This window comes from Cylas formicarius, unplaced genomic scaffold (assembly GCF_029955315.1).
Source record: "Cylas formicarius isolate icCylForm1 unplaced genomic scaffold, icCylForm1.1 PGA_scaffold_25__1_contigs__length_1324815, whole genome shotgun sequence".
NCBI classification, from domain to species: Eukaryota; Metazoa; Arthropoda; class Insecta; order Coleoptera; family Brentidae; genus Cylas; species Cylas formicarius.
In genome coordinates, this window is record NW_026844294.1 from 29,115 (window position 1) to 47,474 (window position 18,360).

General features: G+C 41.3%; 1 protein-coding gene and 1 pseudogene across 1 annotated transcript; one reads left to right on the plus strand and one right to left on the minus strand.

The window, feature by feature from the left end:
* Positions 1-16,789: 16,789 nt before the first annotated feature.
* Positions 16,790-18,108, plus strand: LOC132697589 (adenosine 5'-monophosphoramidase HINT1-like; annotated as a pseudogene).
* On the minus strand, positions 17,504-18,011 carry LOC132697594 (deoxyuridine 5'-triphosphate nucleotidohydrolase-like). The gene is made up of 3 exons (XM_060663146.1): positions 17,765-18,011; positions 17,605-17,684; positions 17,504-17,551 (listed from the first exon to the last, which is right to left on the minus strand). Exons 1-3 carry the CDS (start codon positions 18,009-18,011, stop codon positions 17,504-17,506), a joined length of 375 nt encoding a protein of 124 aa, XP_060519129.1.
* Positions 18,109-18,360: the final 252 nt, after the last annotated feature.

The following is an 18,360-nucleotide window of genomic DNA, read 5'->3' on the forward strand; positions in this document are numbered from 1 at the left end:
GGAGTAAAGAAGATGGAGAAGCTTCAGTCGGGTACCATCGGTAACGTAGGCGATTGATATATTTCCACCACTACATAAGTTGGATTGGAATTTCCCATTTGATGCTTTGACTGACTACGCTCTTACGGAATTCTATGGAAATATGTTTAGGAACATATTGTTGCATTACTCTGTCTTCCAGTCAGTTTCACATAAACTTTGCACGTATTATAGAAATGCCACCTACTTTTTTTTGTGTTAATATTACATAATACACAAAATGGGGCGTTCAATAACAATAGACTGCATGCCTTTTAGAGTCGGCGTAAACTATGGTCATATACCCCTGATCAAATTCAGAACTAGAAAATCGTTGTGTCTCTGCATTAAAAATAATAGTAAAATTTATTGTAAGCACCTAGTGGAGTATCGAAAATTTACATTTTTAATGCCAAATTGGTTACTCCAGTAAATTTCAACTGTTCTAATTTTTTTTTAAATAATTTATGATGTTAGTGAGTTTCATTTCAATTATTTGTTACTTAAATTTTCTGCGTATTAAACCTTAATTAACAATACGCTATTCGTTGACGCAGGTAGAATTAATGACGCTGACTAACCTGATTTTGTCCAGGGGAGCGTAGTACGGTAGTTTGTACTGTGATGTTTGGTAGTTTGGCAGTGAGCTCTCATTTATAAAACTGGGGAATGTTTCGTTATCTTCAAATCGTAAACACGTATCATTAGAATTATATTTTTAAAATATTGATTAGGACATGTACTAAATAACTAAATGCTCTAGCAAAAATATTCACACATATTGCGGAAAACGTACAAAATTAACTATTTTTAGAGGTTTGTTTTTCAAAAAGGCGGGGATTTAGTTAAAGAACATATAGAGACTAAAGGGAAACTCTATAAGAGAAGTTAGAATTAAAAAAATCGATGTTTTCGTGTCATAGCGAAAGATGGATTATTATTAAAAATAATACTTGCATTAATTGTTGTCACCATTTGTGAAAAATATGGAAAATATCCTCTAGATTCGCATACCTTTTTTTTTAATTTTTTTAAGGTGGCTAACAAAATAAACAGACAGAAAAGTTTAGATCCTGTTCGTTAATGTAGCGCATAGAAAAAAATTAGAAAAGAGAACGTTTCGTGTATGGGATACGTAGTTAGTACGGAATATTAATCTGAAGGCTGCAAGACAGTGAAAGAGTGATGCGCTTAAGTGTGGTTCAGAGAGGTTATTTGGGCTGTAGAAGTTTTTCTTTGAACAGGGTTCAAATAGCGTCTCCTAGAGCGTTAGCAGAGAAGAGTATTACAGTATTTAGTATAAGCGTCCAGATTTCATTGTTGTTGAGATTGCCATAGAAACACACTTTCATGTAGGAGTAGCAGCAGCTTTAAAGTATATGACTTTTTAGTTAAGATGCCTTTCGAGTTTGATTTATGGCTTGAAAGGAAATTAAAGGGTAGATACAGATAAGTTACGAAAAAAAGTATGTACACTATCCTCAAAGATTAGCAATAAATAAAATAAATTGATGAAATTGTAAAGTTGACTGCGATATCTTAAAATCATCAATAAGATAGATAAATTAATTTCGAAAATATTAAATAATAAAAACAAATAATAAAATAGCAAAGAAAATGAAAATCATCAATGAGATAGATAAATTAATTTTGTAAATATTAAATAATAAAAATAAAATTATAATAGCAAAGAAAGCCTACCACGGCCACATACACATAATATTTTCGACATATGAACTTTTCCCAGATAAATAGTCAAATATTTCACGATACCTTAAAATAGAAGCATGCGGAAATATGTATGAAGTTAACGCACGATAGATGGCTAAGTAAATTAAAAAGGTATATGGATTCTAATATCCTACTTTATTAATCAAAATTTTAACCAGGTTTTTGTTTTGCAGATATTATTGGTGGTGCCTGCCAGCTTTTCGTCTTAATTTCCCCTGTCCTTTGTGCGCAATAGTGAAAAGTACAGTTTGTACCCGCAAGGGTACACATTCGCAGAACTATATGTTTTTAAAATAAATTGTTTTGGTCAATATTCATTAGGTGGGGTTACCTTATTAAAGAAAATCTTATTTCAAGAGGAGACACTAGTTTACATTCGAACCGCTAGAGGGTGCAGATGATCACGCGAACAATATGATCAAATCTCATTGACGTCATTGCTTTTCTTACGGGTGGGAAAATATCTGGGCTCTGATTGGCTTCGCCGCCATCGCAAACTAGAGGAGCGGGATTGATTAAACACTTTCAAGGGATTATGGGTAAAGGCGGAGGAGTTAGAGAGTCGTGGGAAAGGAGGACACGCCCACAAAAAGGTAGAGGAGTGGGGGGAGGCATATAGTGTACCTATAACCTACTGATAGCCCCAGACGAATTTTGTTTTTAATTGGATTTTGCGAATTGTACATTTTATAATTGTAGTTTGCTATTGTATAATTTAAGTGTCAACTAGACAATCGCGTGAGTTATTGAGCGTCTTAATGATTGCATGAACAATTTTATATACGAAATATAAACATACTTGTAATTATTAATTTTATTATTTACCCATGACCAAATAGCGATATTTTATGCGATAAATAGCAACGCTTATGAAGTTATATTTAACTCGACATTATTTAACAAAATTTATGAATTTTAAGAATACCTCGCTTTTCTATGTACCTCTCTGCACATGACTACAATATCTGCAGCACTCCGCTTTCCTACGTGAGTTGTTTTTAATGTATACTAATAACAAATAACTCCAGAAATATTTATATACAAATATTATTTTCAGAAATAACATCATAAATAGTTAGGCAAATCACAAAATAATATATTATGCCCTTACAACAGTTCGTTCTAAGAATGAAATCTAATTGAAAATTAATGACATAAAATTATTCGCTATTCGAATTTTAAAGGGATTCCAACCATAAAAGGGATTAAATCCCAACTTACACAAAAGTACAGGTCTACCAAAATTATTGCACCATCCAAATAAGAAATTCAAAACCGGAAAATAACAGTCTTAAAAAATTAGTTTTGTCTGTTTCTTCTCTTTCAAATATGGTGGGCTTTGATTTTTCGGTCATTACTTTTAGTTAGTATTTAGTAATTAGGTAAAAAATAATATTGGACAGTTGAAATTTCTCACGTAATTGGGTGCAATCGTGAATCATGACGCAATAGGCACGCGTAATTGCAGGAAATATGTGGCACAAATTACGAGTACAACGAATTTTTTAAATAAATTGATCAACGCAGGACGCGTGGATTTCAGTCTATTAGGCATCAATTGTCCACGCGAGAGCGTGTTTCAACAGACTAAAAATTTGTTAATGAAACTGACGACTAGGGGGTGACCACGATGGATAAAATACTGTTGAGCTATCCGACAAACTTGAACAGCGAAGACCTGAAAGTGCTCCCGGCACAATACCTCATAGAACGGGTGAGACCCTACGAATTGTTAAATATGTGGCACAAATTACCGGGAAAACATCAATGTAATTTTGAACTACAAACTCATCTGCCGTGTTTTGTGCATTACAACCGGCCTGACAGCAGAACCCATATCGACGGACCGACTTCCTCGCAAAATCGGTGTTTTCATTGTTTGAGCGCTATAAATAAGCGCTGACGACGTGGTGATCAGTGTCATTCGAGAACGCGATGGCTACGCTAAACGCCAAGTTTATTTTGTTGTCCACATTAGTGCAAAATATGTTTTATATTCACAAACCCAGCGGGGTAATTGAAGCATATGTGTGTTTCAAAAACGTCGATAATCGTAATTTTTCCTGTTCATGGCCGGACACCTGGACGCGATGAAGATGAAGATGCATCTGGCGGCGAAGGACGGCAACCTGTTTGAGACTAAACTGTCAATGGGTGCACCAAAATTATAAAGTTCGTTTGGTTTTCTCCGATCACAGTTACGGAGATCAGGGAGAATGGCAAAGCATCATAAGCAGTAGCAGCAGCAGCAATGACTCTTTAAACAAAAACAACTCCAGAAACCTCCAAGGCAGTGGTGACGACGACGACAAGCACTTTTCCCCGAATCAAAAACAAACTATTTTCATTTTGTTATACCTGATCGCGTCCAGTTCGCTACTTTTGCTATCAAAGTGTTTGGTCAAGATAACTAAAACTCAATGTGCCGTCCAATTTCGACGATAGGAGGGGATGAAATGTATAAATACTGTCTAGGAGTTATAAGAACAATGTAAGTTTTGTGTGTGTGTTGGTTGACTGAACAACAATAACAACAACGATGGGTGGTGATTGGGATGCGACATTTAATAATCACAGAAGAATTACGCCTACGCGTATTCCGGATACTACAGTAACGATTGATGAACATATATATGTCGAGATAGATTGCGCCCAAGTACGCCTGTATGTTAATGGACAGCAGCGACTAGACTTTACCCACGAGGCATTTTTGGAGTATTAATATTTTATTGACGCGGAAATTGGAAATCTAAAATGGAACGACGTCATCTTCCCCCTAGGAGATTGCATGCAAGCGACTTATTGGCACGAAGAAGAACGGTGTGACTTAACGCTGAAAAAATTCAATCCGTTAATCGAAATATACCTTGAGCGCGAGGAAATAGAAAAACTCGTGTCTCATAAAATGAACTTGTTCAATGCTTTAGAGTCTTTCCACTATATACGTCTCGGTCAATAAAATATACATATTCTACTTATTGTTTTTTTTTTAATTTCTAATCAGTTTCTGACGGAAACACGCGCGCGCGGGTGTACTCATCCGGCCACGTTATGTGTGGAAAATTAAAAATAATTTCCGGCAGCGAAGGAAACACATGCGGTAATAATATCAACGTTTCGTATTTCCTGTGTCGAAGGATGTGTGGATTACTAATCGGACCGAGTGGCTAATTAATGTGTTTTAAGCATTTTTTGCGGCGAAGGCAGGCGACGCGATGAACTCACCCGCTGCCACGCGGCGGTCGCAAGCCATGATGTCACCCAGCCGACGAGTTTCAACTCGCAAAAACTCGTCGGCTGTGTGACGGCGCTCCTTGAACAATTTCTGCGAATAAGCAATGTCGTGGGCCTTACACGCCGCGTCCAAAAGATTCACGAAATATGTTGTATATATATAAGGGGGTGGTCGAATAAGGGTTGTAGTCATGCGGGTGGTGCAACAGAAACTCGCACTCCTCATCGAAAATTTAGATTTTGTTTGCGGTGAGGGCGGGGACAATAAAAGCAAACACGGAAAACTGTTACCCAATTCGTTTAGGGCGGTGTTTTGTGGACCGAGCGGGTGCGGTAAAACTAACGCCATGTTGACGCTACTCTTCAGCCCCAATGGAGCGCGTTTCGAGAACGTTTACGTCTACTCAAAGTCACTGTATCAACCCAAATACCAACTACTGTCTCGCGTAATGAAGCAAACCAAAGGACTTTATACTTCTCTTACAGGGATAGCGACGAGATAATCGACCCCAGTGAAGCGAAAGAGAATTCCGTGTTCATTTTCGACGACGTGTCGTGTGACAAACAAAATAAAATTCGCAAATATTTCTCAATGTGTCGACACAAGTCCATCGACGCGGCCTATCTCTGCCAGACGTACTCCAAAATACCCAAGCAACTGATACGGGACAATTGCAACGTTATAGTACTGTTTAAACAGGATGACGTGAATTTACACCACGTTTACGACGAGCACGTCTCGCCCGACGTTTCGTACGACGCGTTCAATAATATCTGTTCCGCCTGTTGGCAGGACAAGTACGAAAGCCTCGTAATTGTCAAAGATTTTGAATTGAAAAACGGCCGTTACCGCAAGGGTTTTGACAAGTATATAAAAGTGGATGACAAGTGATCGTCGGAAACACACAGTGCCATGAATGCGGCGCCCGTTGACATCGCCGACGCGGCGCTTAAACGGAAAGTAAACGACCTGTCCAAGTCAATTAGGAAAAAGTACTTGGCTCTAAAATTGGGCAAGAGCGAGGAGGACGCGTCCATTCGGAAACCTTTTAAACCCGTCAGCGAGCCGCTTGAGCGTATTCCGAAAATAAAACCCCTCCAACCGACGTTGTTAAAAGTAAAAAGCGAACATACCGGCCTCAAGCAAGAACCGAAAGCGGAAATCTTAAAGAACGACAACGTGTCGTTTTTGCCGTTGGAGGAGATTCGGGAAACGGTGACATCCTCGGCTGCCGATCGCAGTGTAGAGATGCAAGATATTCAGCAGGAGGAAGATGAGGAGGATGAAGTGTTTGACACCTCGAATGTGGCTAACGAGTCCTTTCGATCCTATCTGGATCAATATCCTGAGATTTCCCATCCTTATATTCAAAATTTATGGGCGAAATCGGCCGACACGGACATCGTTTATGGCCCCGTTTATGACTCGATCTCATTGAAATGGGTTCTCGGCAACAAGTGGATGGATTTTCATCGAAGATCCGGCGACATTATTGTGAACGGCACGCGTTACCCCGGCACTCTCGGCCTATATAATTTGGTGTTTTTGAAAAACCCCCAGACATACACCGAAAACGATTTGGCAGAATATAAAAAAATTATGGATGTCACGGTGGTACATAGGGACTCGCGCGGGCGTCTAAAAGGCGCGTCGACGGTACCCAAGTACATTCAGGTCATTCGGCCGTTAGTAAAACCGCGTCCTTATTCGTACAGTGGACAAGGTTATAGTATGCGCTATAATAACGCACCTATAATAACGCGCCTATGGAATACGTGTACTGGGATGACGTCAACGAACTCGTTGAGCGCCTAAAATTACTGGTCGCGTCGAAACACGCAGGGAACACGTCCGCGGGCAACGAAATTCTCTCTATCGTCGAAGAGTTAAGAGAAGCCGGTATAATACGTTAGTTTAATAATAATGATGGACAAGTTTGGACGTTCCAGCGGTGTCCGCTCCAAGCCAACTACCGTGATAAAGAGGTCCGCCTTCAATTATACCGCGGAGGGAAATGTCGATATGAACCATTTAAGAATTTGCAATGTTCAAACGCCTAGCGAAAACTACGACGCGGCCACCAAAAAGTATGTGGACGATGAAGTGGACGAGGCGCTTACGAAAAGGCTACGATCCAAAGACGTCATCGCATCACCACCGCTGCTAGCCCCAGAAGAACAAGCGTTCGAAAAACACGTTTTAGCGGTGGAGCGACTCTCGCGGCAAAACAGGGACATTACCCTGGCGTTGGAAGCAAACAAGAGTAGATTCGGACGTTTAGAGCAACAAGTCGGAACGTTTCGAGGTGAATTTCTAAAGTTTCGCCGCGACCTTGATCGCAAACCAGGCGAGATATGTACAAAGCAAGAGTTGGAAAATCAAGCGTTAGTGACGGAACGGAGATTCGACGAGATTGTTCCCGAGGTGAATCGACTCTCCCGGGAAAATAAAGATATAACGAGGGCGTTAGAATTAAAGATTCTCAATCACCCGCCGCAGCAACAGTCCTATCGGCCCAAAAAAAGAGCAGCGGACCAAATTGACGAATGAGTAGTAAAGAAAAGATGCAACTCATGCGGGAACTGCACAGGCCGGCACGTAGAAATTATGCGCGTCGCAGAACTATAATACGAGGGTTGGTTAGTTTGTGGCAGGCCGATTAGGCCCAGCTCGATCGATATGCGAAACAAAATAAAAACTTTAAATTTATATTGGTTGTTATCGATTGTTTTTCAAAATACGTGTGGTGCGAACCGTTAAAAAGAAAAACGGGTAGTGATGTGACCAAGGCCTTCGCCAAAATTCTGAAAGAGGCACGGGATCGACACCCAAAAAACCAGCAAACGGATCTGGGCAAGGAATTTTATAATGGCAATTTTGAGAAGCTCATGACCAAGCACGAAATTAATCATTATAGTACGTACAGTAAGAAAAAGGCTGCGATAGTCGAACGGGTAATAAGGACACTCAAAGAAAAATTGCATCGGTATTTCTCGTTAAACGGAACGTACCGCTGGACAGACGTGCTGCCCTCTGTCGTTCAACAATACAACAACAAGAAACACAGAACGACGGGAATGAAACCTAATGCGGTGAATAAAAGTAACGCCGATTCACTTTTGAAGAGCGCTTTCAGTCACCTGCAAATATTCGGAGCTAGGAAATTGAAAGTGGGTGACGTGGTTAGAATTAGTAAATCCAAACACGTGTTTAACAAAGGATACACGCCGAATTGGACCACCGAACTATTTAAAGTGGTCAAAGTGCAGATCACGAACCCGGTGACGTATCTTCTCAAAGATATGAACGGTAAACCGATAATGGGAGGATTTTACGAAGAAGAATTGCAAAAAACGGCCAATCCTGACGTCTATCTCGTTGAAAAGGTTCTGCGCAGGCGCGGTAAAAAAGTTTTGGTACGCTGGTTGGGATTGGACAAGTCGCACGATTCGTGGATTGACGACGCGAATCTATTATTAGTCTCAGGGCCGATGTAACAGTCGTGTCGGGCGCGCATCATGGAGCAGCAGCAGCAGCAAATATCGCTCCCCGAAGAGTTGTACGAATTTTTAACGAGCTACGACATACATTATACGCCGCCGCCGCCACCACCACGACCACCACCACCGGAAGTACAACAACAACAAGTAAGAAAACCGTCAAAAGGGCGTCGTAGTGCGACGACGTCCCCAAAGACTCGCAAAAAAAAGAAAAAGCGAAGAAACGGTTCAGCAGCAGCAGCAGCATACCGGCTCATCTTCTTCCTCCTCCTCCTCCGGTTGGTTCGATACGTTTATCGACGAAGAAGAAAGAAGAGTGGTATGCGAAGCGTTCCAGTTGAAAATGTCTTTAGAGTCGCAGCTGGTGCGAAACGAGGACCGGATCAAAGAGACTGAAACTCAAATTACCCTGCTGCAGAAATGCAGAATGCAGAAAAAAACTTAAACATTTTGCAAGTTTAGCGTCCTCTCTGCCCGCATCAATCCTATAGTTTTTTTTTATTTTAAAATATTGTCGATGTTAATGTAAATAAAAAAAAAATCTTTAGTGTTTTTTTATTTAGACACACACACTCCTCCAAACAACAACAACAACAAGAACAAAACCTGTTGAATCGGAAGTGAAAAAAAAAAGTTACATATACATTTTTTTACATTAGAATAAAAAAAATGACTAACATAAGCCTAATTTTTTTACAAATATTTTTTATTATTAGGTCGCAATGAATATGTTAAAACAAATCAATTATCGCCATTAAATTATTATATATTCTGGTGTGATCATCGTTTTCTGAGGGATTCTAAAAAGACTAACATAAGCCTAATTTTTACTAATATTTTTATTATTATTAGGTCGCAATGAATATGTTAAAACAAATCAATTATCGCCATTAAATTATTGTATATTCTGGTGTGATCATCGTTTTCTTCAGGTTCTAATTCAAAGTGTATTTCGGAAGAGCAACTTTCACACCACGCTGGTATACCATATATATTAATGCACAGGCTTCGACGGTAGGTATGTGTCGATAATCGCAAAAATCAAATTTGTCAAATTTGATTTTTTATTTTTTTTCAAAAGTTATAAAAGCGTCTTTGCAAGATTCACAAACCATCAACAGAAATGTTCGGGTCATCACTATATAGTGTTTTTCCCATAAATAATAGCTATAATGCTCAAAAGGATGGTCTGTATACCTTAGCCATACTAAAATGGCATTCCGATGTGCCAACGATACTTTCTTTTGGCAGGTTATCAAACTCAAATCTGGTTGAGGTGGTCGTTCACATTTGACAGCGAGTGCATTAATATATTTCCACCTATATTCGGGATAATTTTCCATTATCTGTAGCGTTAGCGTCCTCGGTAAGGTCGTTTCAAGCAGAAAATGTGCAACAGAATGAACGTTTTCACTAATTGACTTTATACATAGATCTTTCAACGACAACAATTCGGCCATTGTCTACAACAGAGAAAAAAAATTACAGTGCCGGGTAATGTCCCCACGGAAGAGTATCAAACGTGTTTGCTATAAGATATCAGTAGATGGATAAAGGGACTTCCAGGGACCCCATAACCTCACTTTTTGGCCACTCGGCCACGGGCCCCCCGCCCCCGGGCCCCCCGGCCATGTGCCTTCTTCTTTTCGCCCATGGGCCAATCGCCCATGGGCCACTCACCCATGGGCCACTCGCCCATTGGTTCAAGGTCGCTCGCCCATTGGCCGCTCGGCCTAACCAAACCGTCGTCCGTGGTACCGACCTAACCAAATTGTCGTCCGTGGTTCCAACCAAACGGTTGTCCGTGCGTGGTGCCAACCGTTGTCAATGGTGCCAACCGTGGGTCCGTGGTGCCAACCGTTCCGTTCGCCCGCAGGGGGCCCCCGGTCGTAGCCTCCGCTGGTAGAGGTGGGGCGTAGCCCCCGCTGGTAGAGGTGGGGCATAGCCCCCGATGGTAGAGTCCCCGCCCCCCCGCCCTAACCAAACCGTCGTCCGTGGTGCCAACCTAACCGTCGTCCGTGGTGCCAATCGTTGTCCGTGGTGCCAACCGTCGTCCGTGGTGCCAACCAAACCGTTGTCCGTGGTGCCAACCGTCGTCCGTGGTGGCAGCCGTCGTCCGTGGTGCCAACCAAACCGTGGTCCGTGGTGCGTAGTTCGCCCGCGTGCCGTTCGGGGGGCCCGCGCGGGGCGTAGCCTCCGCTGGTAGAGTCCCCCGCGGCGTAGCCCCCGCTGGTAGAGTGCCCGCCCCCATCTCGGGGGGCTGCATCCGTCCGTCGTTGAACGGTCACTTTAATGCCGAGCTAATTATGTACCGTCGGTTTCGTCCCGTTGCTGCTAGATATCGCGCGCGCGCGCGCTCTCGACATTATTCCTATCAGCGGCTGCGTCACCGCGAGGCGCCCCCCACGTGTCCAAGTTTAATTAAAGAAAACTATATATACAATAACAAATATTTATCGAGGAGGGTCTTCTTCTTCTTTTTGCGTCCAGTTAGTCGAACATCCCGGTGTTCCTGTTGATGACGTTCTTGTTCCCGCCAAAAAAAAATCTTTAAACGAAACCAGAATCTAAATTTTCGATGAGGGAGAGTGCGGCATTACTTCAACCACCTCCACCCCCCTGTATATATATATATATATATATATATATATATATATATATATATATATATATATATATATATAGGCACTCCGTAATTTTATTTTGTCAGTATGTTATACTTTGCGTCCGGAAGCGGCCTCGTTAACACGCTGATAAATAAGTTACCTTTCGAACTACACCTTCCCGGTTATCAATTTTGCGGACCGGGGACGAAATTGAAAAAACGGATTAGCCGCGGCGATAGCGGCGTGAATCCTTTGGACGCGGCGTGTAGGGAACACGATATTGCTTATTCGCAACAATGAATGTAAATTGCAGCGCGATTGTGTGCGATGGCGTACCGCCGCCGTCGCGTTCGACGACTGGATCGCCCGCCGCGTCGCCAAAAGTAAGTACTATTTTTTGTTTTTTTTGAAAAAATTGTCAATATTGGACTGAAGGATTCTACTTTCGTTATAGATGGACTTAAAAGCATTAAATGAAAAAATTGCAGCGAATAAAGAGAATCAAAAACCAATAGTTAAGTTGGGGCAGTTAGACGTTGGTCGACCATACAAGATAGACAAGGCCAGAATAGTAAAGACCCAGTTTGGGGAGGCGGTTCTATTGGAGTTAGAATTATCGGTGGTGTTCCTGCCGAACCGGGTGACGGACAGCTTCCGGCCGAATATAGACCAATTTTCGACGGGCCGCTACAGTCTGGTGTATCGGGGCGTTAAAGAAGTCGGCAGTTGGCCCGCTCAACAATTTGAAATTGTTCAAAATTAAAAACTACGGGGGAGAGAGAGAGAGAGACGGTAAGTCTTATTTTTTCAAATATTATTATTATTATTATTATTATTATTAGATCGCAATGAATTTTACGCGAACTATTGAGGACGCTCAAAATTTAATTTTGGCTTTTCGTCAAGTGAACAAGGAGCGAACGGAGGTTAAACCGCCGCTTGCAATGCTCCACCACAGAATCATCTCGGCGTCTTCTACGTCTCTTCTTCGTGTTCGAATGTGGTTGTTGTATCTACCATAGATTCAAATTCGGATGGGCACTGCAGAACCGTATTGGATAACGTCGCAACTGTCAATGACGTCACAAATTTCACGTTAGAATTAAAATATGTCATAATCGAAAAATATATTTAAAAATAATCTGTACTTATCCGCATTATTATTGTTTCTTTTACTTTTTCCTTAATTATAATACTTTAGGAAGGGAAGTAATTTATGTAGTAAAGAATATTTTTAATATCACATGTGATATTCACTTGAATTATTTTTTTTTAAATAAACGATATTTTATTCTTTATAGTTTTCTTTTATTTCATTTCTTTTTTTTTCATATTTGATGAATGATATTTCTTCATAACTAAGTTGTCGGTAGTGATTTATTGTCCCCCTAGAAATATATAATAATAAAAAGAAATATTAGGAAAATTAAAATTTCGATTGTTCTAGAAGAAACGACAGTCTGAAATCCAGCACGGTCGACGTTAAGTTAGATATCGAGGCTAAAAACGGATTTCCTGCAAATACGCGCGCCTATTGCGTCATCATTCACGATTGCATCGTGGAACACAGGCCGCTTAGCGAAATTGTCCGAACGTTGTCGTAATAAATACGAGGCAAATTTGATCGAGAGGCGCAGTTCGTGGTACAAAGTTTGTGCAGTCAAAACATTTTGTGGTAAACATGCAGGGATTCCAGCTGCAAGACGGCGACGAGGGCTTCGTCGTCAAGGAGTTGGCGGCATGTAATGGCAGTCAAAGCTGCAATTTCATTTTCAAGCCGCCAAAGGAATATGGGCGGCTGTCCTCCGCCGACAAGCGTGGGGTGCCAACCGAAAAAAAAGTGAAACAAGATGTTTCGGAAAACTCAAAAGTCTACTATCACGGTACCAAGTAATGTAATAGCTGTAACAAATCTTTTTGCTTTTGTGAAGAATCCATTAAAAATCATCCAAAATATAATATAAAATATTGTTCGGAATTAACAAGTCGTTCGAACAATATAAGTTTCTATTGCGACGAAGTTATGCCATCACCGTCATCGTCATCACCACCAGCGGACAAAAAAACAAGGATTTAGGACATACACTGCCTCCGTTATAGAAGAAATACGTTGTGGTGATTGTCCGAACGTTGTCGTAATAAATACGAGGCAAATTTGATCGAGCGGCGCAGTTCGTGGTACAAAGTTTGTGCAGTCAAATCATTTTGTGGTAAAAATGCGGTTCGTGGTGGTCGACATGCTGGGATTCCAGCTGCAAGACGGCGGCGAGGGCTTCGTCGTCAAGGAGTTGGCGGCATGTAATGGCAGTCAAAGCTGCCATTTGATTTTCAAGCCTCCAAAGGAATATGGGCGGCTGTCCTCCGCCGACAAGCGGGGGGTACAGAGGTTGGAGGATCGCCTCCATGGATTGATATACACCGGGGGATTTGTCGACTATGCGAGGGTGGACGACGTGATAAATCATATTAGCGCACAGGCCGACATCATTTACGTGAGGGGACAGGTAAAGGCGGACTTTCTGGCCAAGAGGCTGGAGTCGTCGGCGTGGAAGCCCACCATTATTAACGTGGAACAGTTTGATGACGGCGGACGACGAGACAGCCACGTCGCCACCAGCACCAACCCCCAGCCCGCCGCAACTGTACCTCCCCCTCCAAAGTTTGAGAAGAAGGCGAGGCCTAACTGCATGTTTCACAAGGGTGGACGGCGACGGATGTGCGTCCTAAATAATATTTTCGAATTATATTCATGGGTATACGCCAGTATACCCATTATTGTATAAAAAAAATTAAAATATTTTTTTTTCAAAAAAAACTTTGCCGTTTTATTTTGATCTGCGCAACATGTATTATTAAAAAAAACATACACGTAAATATGAATTAAAAAAAAATCATCTCTCACGTCCCTCTATAAAAACGCCAGTTATGATCGGTGAATATTTAGTACTGCAGTTACTTTTGATTGAGAGAGAGATGAGGGTTGTGGGTTTTTGTTCACTTCTTCTTCTCTACGCTATCCTTGCTATGTGCTCGACAACTGAAGACGACACGACGCTAACCGACCAGGAACTCTCTGATTATTTACAAAAATATGGCTTTCTGCCGGTGAATAGCGGGGGCGACGACGACGACGACGTGTCTCTCATTCAGATCGATCCGGTCAGTTTAAAGCAAGCGTTAATGGATTTTCAGGAATTGTACAATCTACCAATGGACGGTACTCTAAACAATGAGACCATAGCGCTAATTAAAAGCCCCCGCTGCGGAATAGAAGAAAATGCTTTCACAACCGCCAATGCGGTATGGAATTAAACGACCTTAAATTGGTATGTTCAAGCGTCGGCACCCTGGCAAAGGATTCGATCACGGACGATTGCCAACCAAGTTTTCAAAATTTGGAGTTCCGTTTCCAATTTAGAATTCGCTTACAATTACATGAAGCCCGATATTCTGATTCTAATCACCGATAAATCGTACGAACATAAACAAAGCGTAAGATGTCAAGGCAACGGATCATGTAGTTATAAATTTGACTGAAAAGGTCAAGTTTTGGGTCACGCATTTTTTCCCAATACAAATCAAAAGTGTGTGGAAATCCATTTGGATAAAGACGAAAACTGGTATTTTGGGAACGATGTGCCTGCGCCCGCACCACAAACTAGTTTGTATACCGTGCTATTACACGAAATCGGGCATACCCTCGGCTTAGGGCATAGTAATGATCCCACGTCCATTATGTATCCATTTTATGGGAGCGTAAATACATTGGGACTCGATGACATTGCGGGAATTCAACGTTTGTATGGAGACAAAACGACCATATCAGTGTCGCCATCGACGACAACTACATCGAAAAGCGACACAAAAACAACAACAAAAGTTACTTTGTCACCACCACCAGACTTGTGTAATATACTTCCGGATAATTTTCTAATCACTTTGAACCATCATATGTACGTGTTCTACGATAAATGGTGCTGGATACTACGCCTAGGTGATAGAACCTACACCGAACCAAAACGGATAGCCGAGTACGTTCCCATGGACAAAATTTCCCACATCTATCAAAGACCCAACGGACAACTCGTGGCCATTGCGGACAATTTATTTTATGTGGTGGATTTTCCTAGTTTTAGGATAGAACGTAAAGCGGACATTGAGAACCTGGGCGTTCCGCAAGATAAAAAAATTAACGCAATTTTCAGCACATACTCCGGCAGAACTTTCATCCTTTACGATGATAATTATTTCAACGAATTGGACGAGTGCAGTTTGCGTCCGAAAGGTCACGGCTTTGTAAACGAATTGTTTGGCCCGATTCCGCAAGGCGTGAACAGCGTGTTTCGCTACACCAACGGACATTTATATTTTTTCAAAAACAAAACCTATTACGAGTACAACGAATTTTTAAATAAATTGATCAACGCGACCACGCGAGAGCGTGTTTCAACAGATTAAAAATTTGTTAATGAAACTGACGACTAGGGGGTGACCACGATGGATAAAATACTGTTGAGCCATCCGACGAACTTGAACAGCGAAGACCTGAAAGCGCTCCCGGCACAATACCTCATAGAACGGGTGAGACCCTACGAATTGTTAAATATGTTATATGTTAAATATGTAAAACAGTTCGCTATTTTTGCTATCAAAGTGTTTGGTCAAGATAACTAAAACTCAATGTGCCGTCCAATTTCGACGATAGGAGGGGATGAAATGTATAAATACTGTGTATGAGTTATAAAAAACAATGTAAGTTTTGTGTGTGTGTTAGTTGACTGAACAACAACAACAACAACGATGGGTGGTGATTGGGATGCAACATTTAATAATCACAGAAGAATTACGCCTACGCGTATTCCGGATACTACAGTAACGATCGATGAACATATATATGTCGAGATGGATTGCGCACAAGTACGCCTGTATGTTAATGGACAGCAGCGACTAGACTTTACCCACGAGGCATTTTTGGAGTTTTTATATTTTATTGACGAGGAAATTGGAAATCTAAAATGGAACGACGTCATCTTCCCCCTAGGAGATTGCATGCAAGCGACTTATTGGCACGAAGAAGAACGGTGTGACTTAACGCTGAAAAAATTCAATCCGTTAATCGAAATATACCTTGAGCGCGAGGAAATAGAAGAACTCGTGTCTCATAAAATGAACTTCAATTCAATGCTTCAATGCTTTAGAGTCTTTCCACTATATACGTCTCGGTCAATAAAATATACATATTCTACTTATTGTTTTTTTTAATTTCTAATCAGTTTCTGACGGAAACACACGCGCGCGGGGTACTCATCCGGTCACGTTATGTGTGGAAAATTATTAAAAAAAAAAAATCCGGCGGCGAAGGAAACGCATGCGGTAATAATATCAACGTTTCGTATTTCCTGTGCCGAAGGATGTGTGGATTACTAATCGGACCGAGGGGCTAATTAATTTGTTTTAAGCATTTTTTGCGGCGAAGGCAGGCGACGCGATGATCTCAGCCGCCAAGGTTTCGTTTAAACATTTCGCAAAGCGATGATGTCATGCAGCCGCTGCCGCACACCGGCGACGCGACCACGCGGCGGACGGTGATGTCACCCAGCCGACGAGTTTCAACTCGCAAAAACTCGTCGGCTGGGTGACAGCGCTCCTTTTGCGCCTATGGCCCAGAGGCACATGTGACAAAACGTTAGTTCATAAAGATGTCGGACGAGGTTGCTCTGGCACAAAATGCTCGACCGGGTGAGGGCACAATTTTCGGAAAAATATTGAGAAAAGAAATCCCTTGCAACTTTATATACGAAGACGACCTGGCGGGTATACCCTAAAATGTTCAAACCTCGTCCAACTGACTTGTTTTCAATGTGTGGCTTTCGACGATGTAAATCCTTAACACTATTTGGTTATTCCTCGGAAACCAATACCTCAGTTATCCAAAGCCGCCGACGAATACGAACTGCTATTAGGTCATTTGCTAATTGTAGCAAGAAAAATAGCTGCAACGAGGAAGTTGGATCAAGGGTTTCGAATTGTTATTAATGATGGGCCTGTGGGCGCTCAGTCTGTTTATCACGTTCACATACACGTTTTGTCCGGGAGGCAGATGCGTTGGCCTCCGGGGTTAATAATTTTGTTGAGCTGTTTTACTCAATAAGTGTGTTATTAAAGTAATTTTTTGCTGCTGTATGTACCCCCTTTACAACCTATATAGCTTAAAGTCTAATTTAAAAAAAAATACTTCGCTGTTACTAAATTATATATTTGGTTAAACATAAATTAAATATTTGAACACATAATTAATACTATCAAGTGAAAAACAGTGAAGGAGAATAATACTATCAAAAACTGTTTTTCTAGTACAAAAACACCCAAATTTAGGAAGCATTTACCAAAAAAAAAAAGTCACATTATTTAGTTCAAGTAGATCCAAATCCACCTTCACCTCTGACAGTGTCCCCTAATGCCTAAAATAATGAAAAGCAACTAATGCCAAACTTGGGAAAAATCATTTACTCACCTGTACCTCCTCCAAATCAGGATAGTAAATTTTTTCGCATATGAGTTGGGCAATTCTATCCCCACTTTTAATATCGAAATCTGAGTCGGAGTGGTTAAATAAAACTACCTTTAAAACGTCTTACTCGTCGCGTCTTCAGAAACAAATTCTAAGTATATACCTCCAACGTCAATAAAATTCTTCACAGCTAATCCAGATCTGGGTGCGATTCTTCCATAACAGCCTTCCGGTAATTCGATTTTAAGGCCCGTGTCGACCAGAGCTTTGTCTCGTGCCGGTACCACACAATCCAGAGCACTTTTTAAGTCATATCCTGCCGCCTTTATTGATCCTTTGCTTGGAGAATACGCTTCTGGAATCGCTTTGGTGTATTTGATCACGAGAGACTTATCGTTAGCAGAAGGCATTTCTGTTAGATTACTTTTACAAAATTTATTTAACACCTTCGAAACGACGCGTAAAAATGAGACGTTTCTGACTCAGCTCTTTTTATTGTGGGCCAAATGGGTGCCAAATTTACACGAAGGGAGGGGATGGAAAACGCGCCAAACGGACGAAACCGTTACAACGAAATTTCGCATTTTTGTATTTCTATTTTACAAAGATTTCTAGATTTTAATTGAAGCAATACTTGATTACATTCTTGATTTTTATTACCCCTCACAGCTATCACGTACCATCGGTACATTAAACTGAAAAAAAAATTATATTAACACGCCACCGCATCACGAAACTTCAATAGCGGCTCCTTCCAAT

What these genes read in the sequence shown, in the direction of transcription:
- LOC132697594 (XM_060663146.1), bottom strand. Translation starts at nt 18,011, where the DNA reads ATGCCTTCTGCTAACGATAAGTCTCTCGTGATCAAATACACCAAAGCG. An exon ending in GAATTTTATTGACGTTGGAG is followed by an intron (nt 17,685 to 17,764) that starts GTATATACTTAG and finishes ACTCCGACTCAG; the next exon opens with ATTTCGATATTAAAAGTGGG. An exon ending in CTGATTTGGAGGAGGTACAG is followed by an intron (nt 17,552 to 17,604) that starts GTGAGTAAATGA and finishes TCATTATTTTAG; the next exon opens with GCATTAGGGGACACTGTCAG.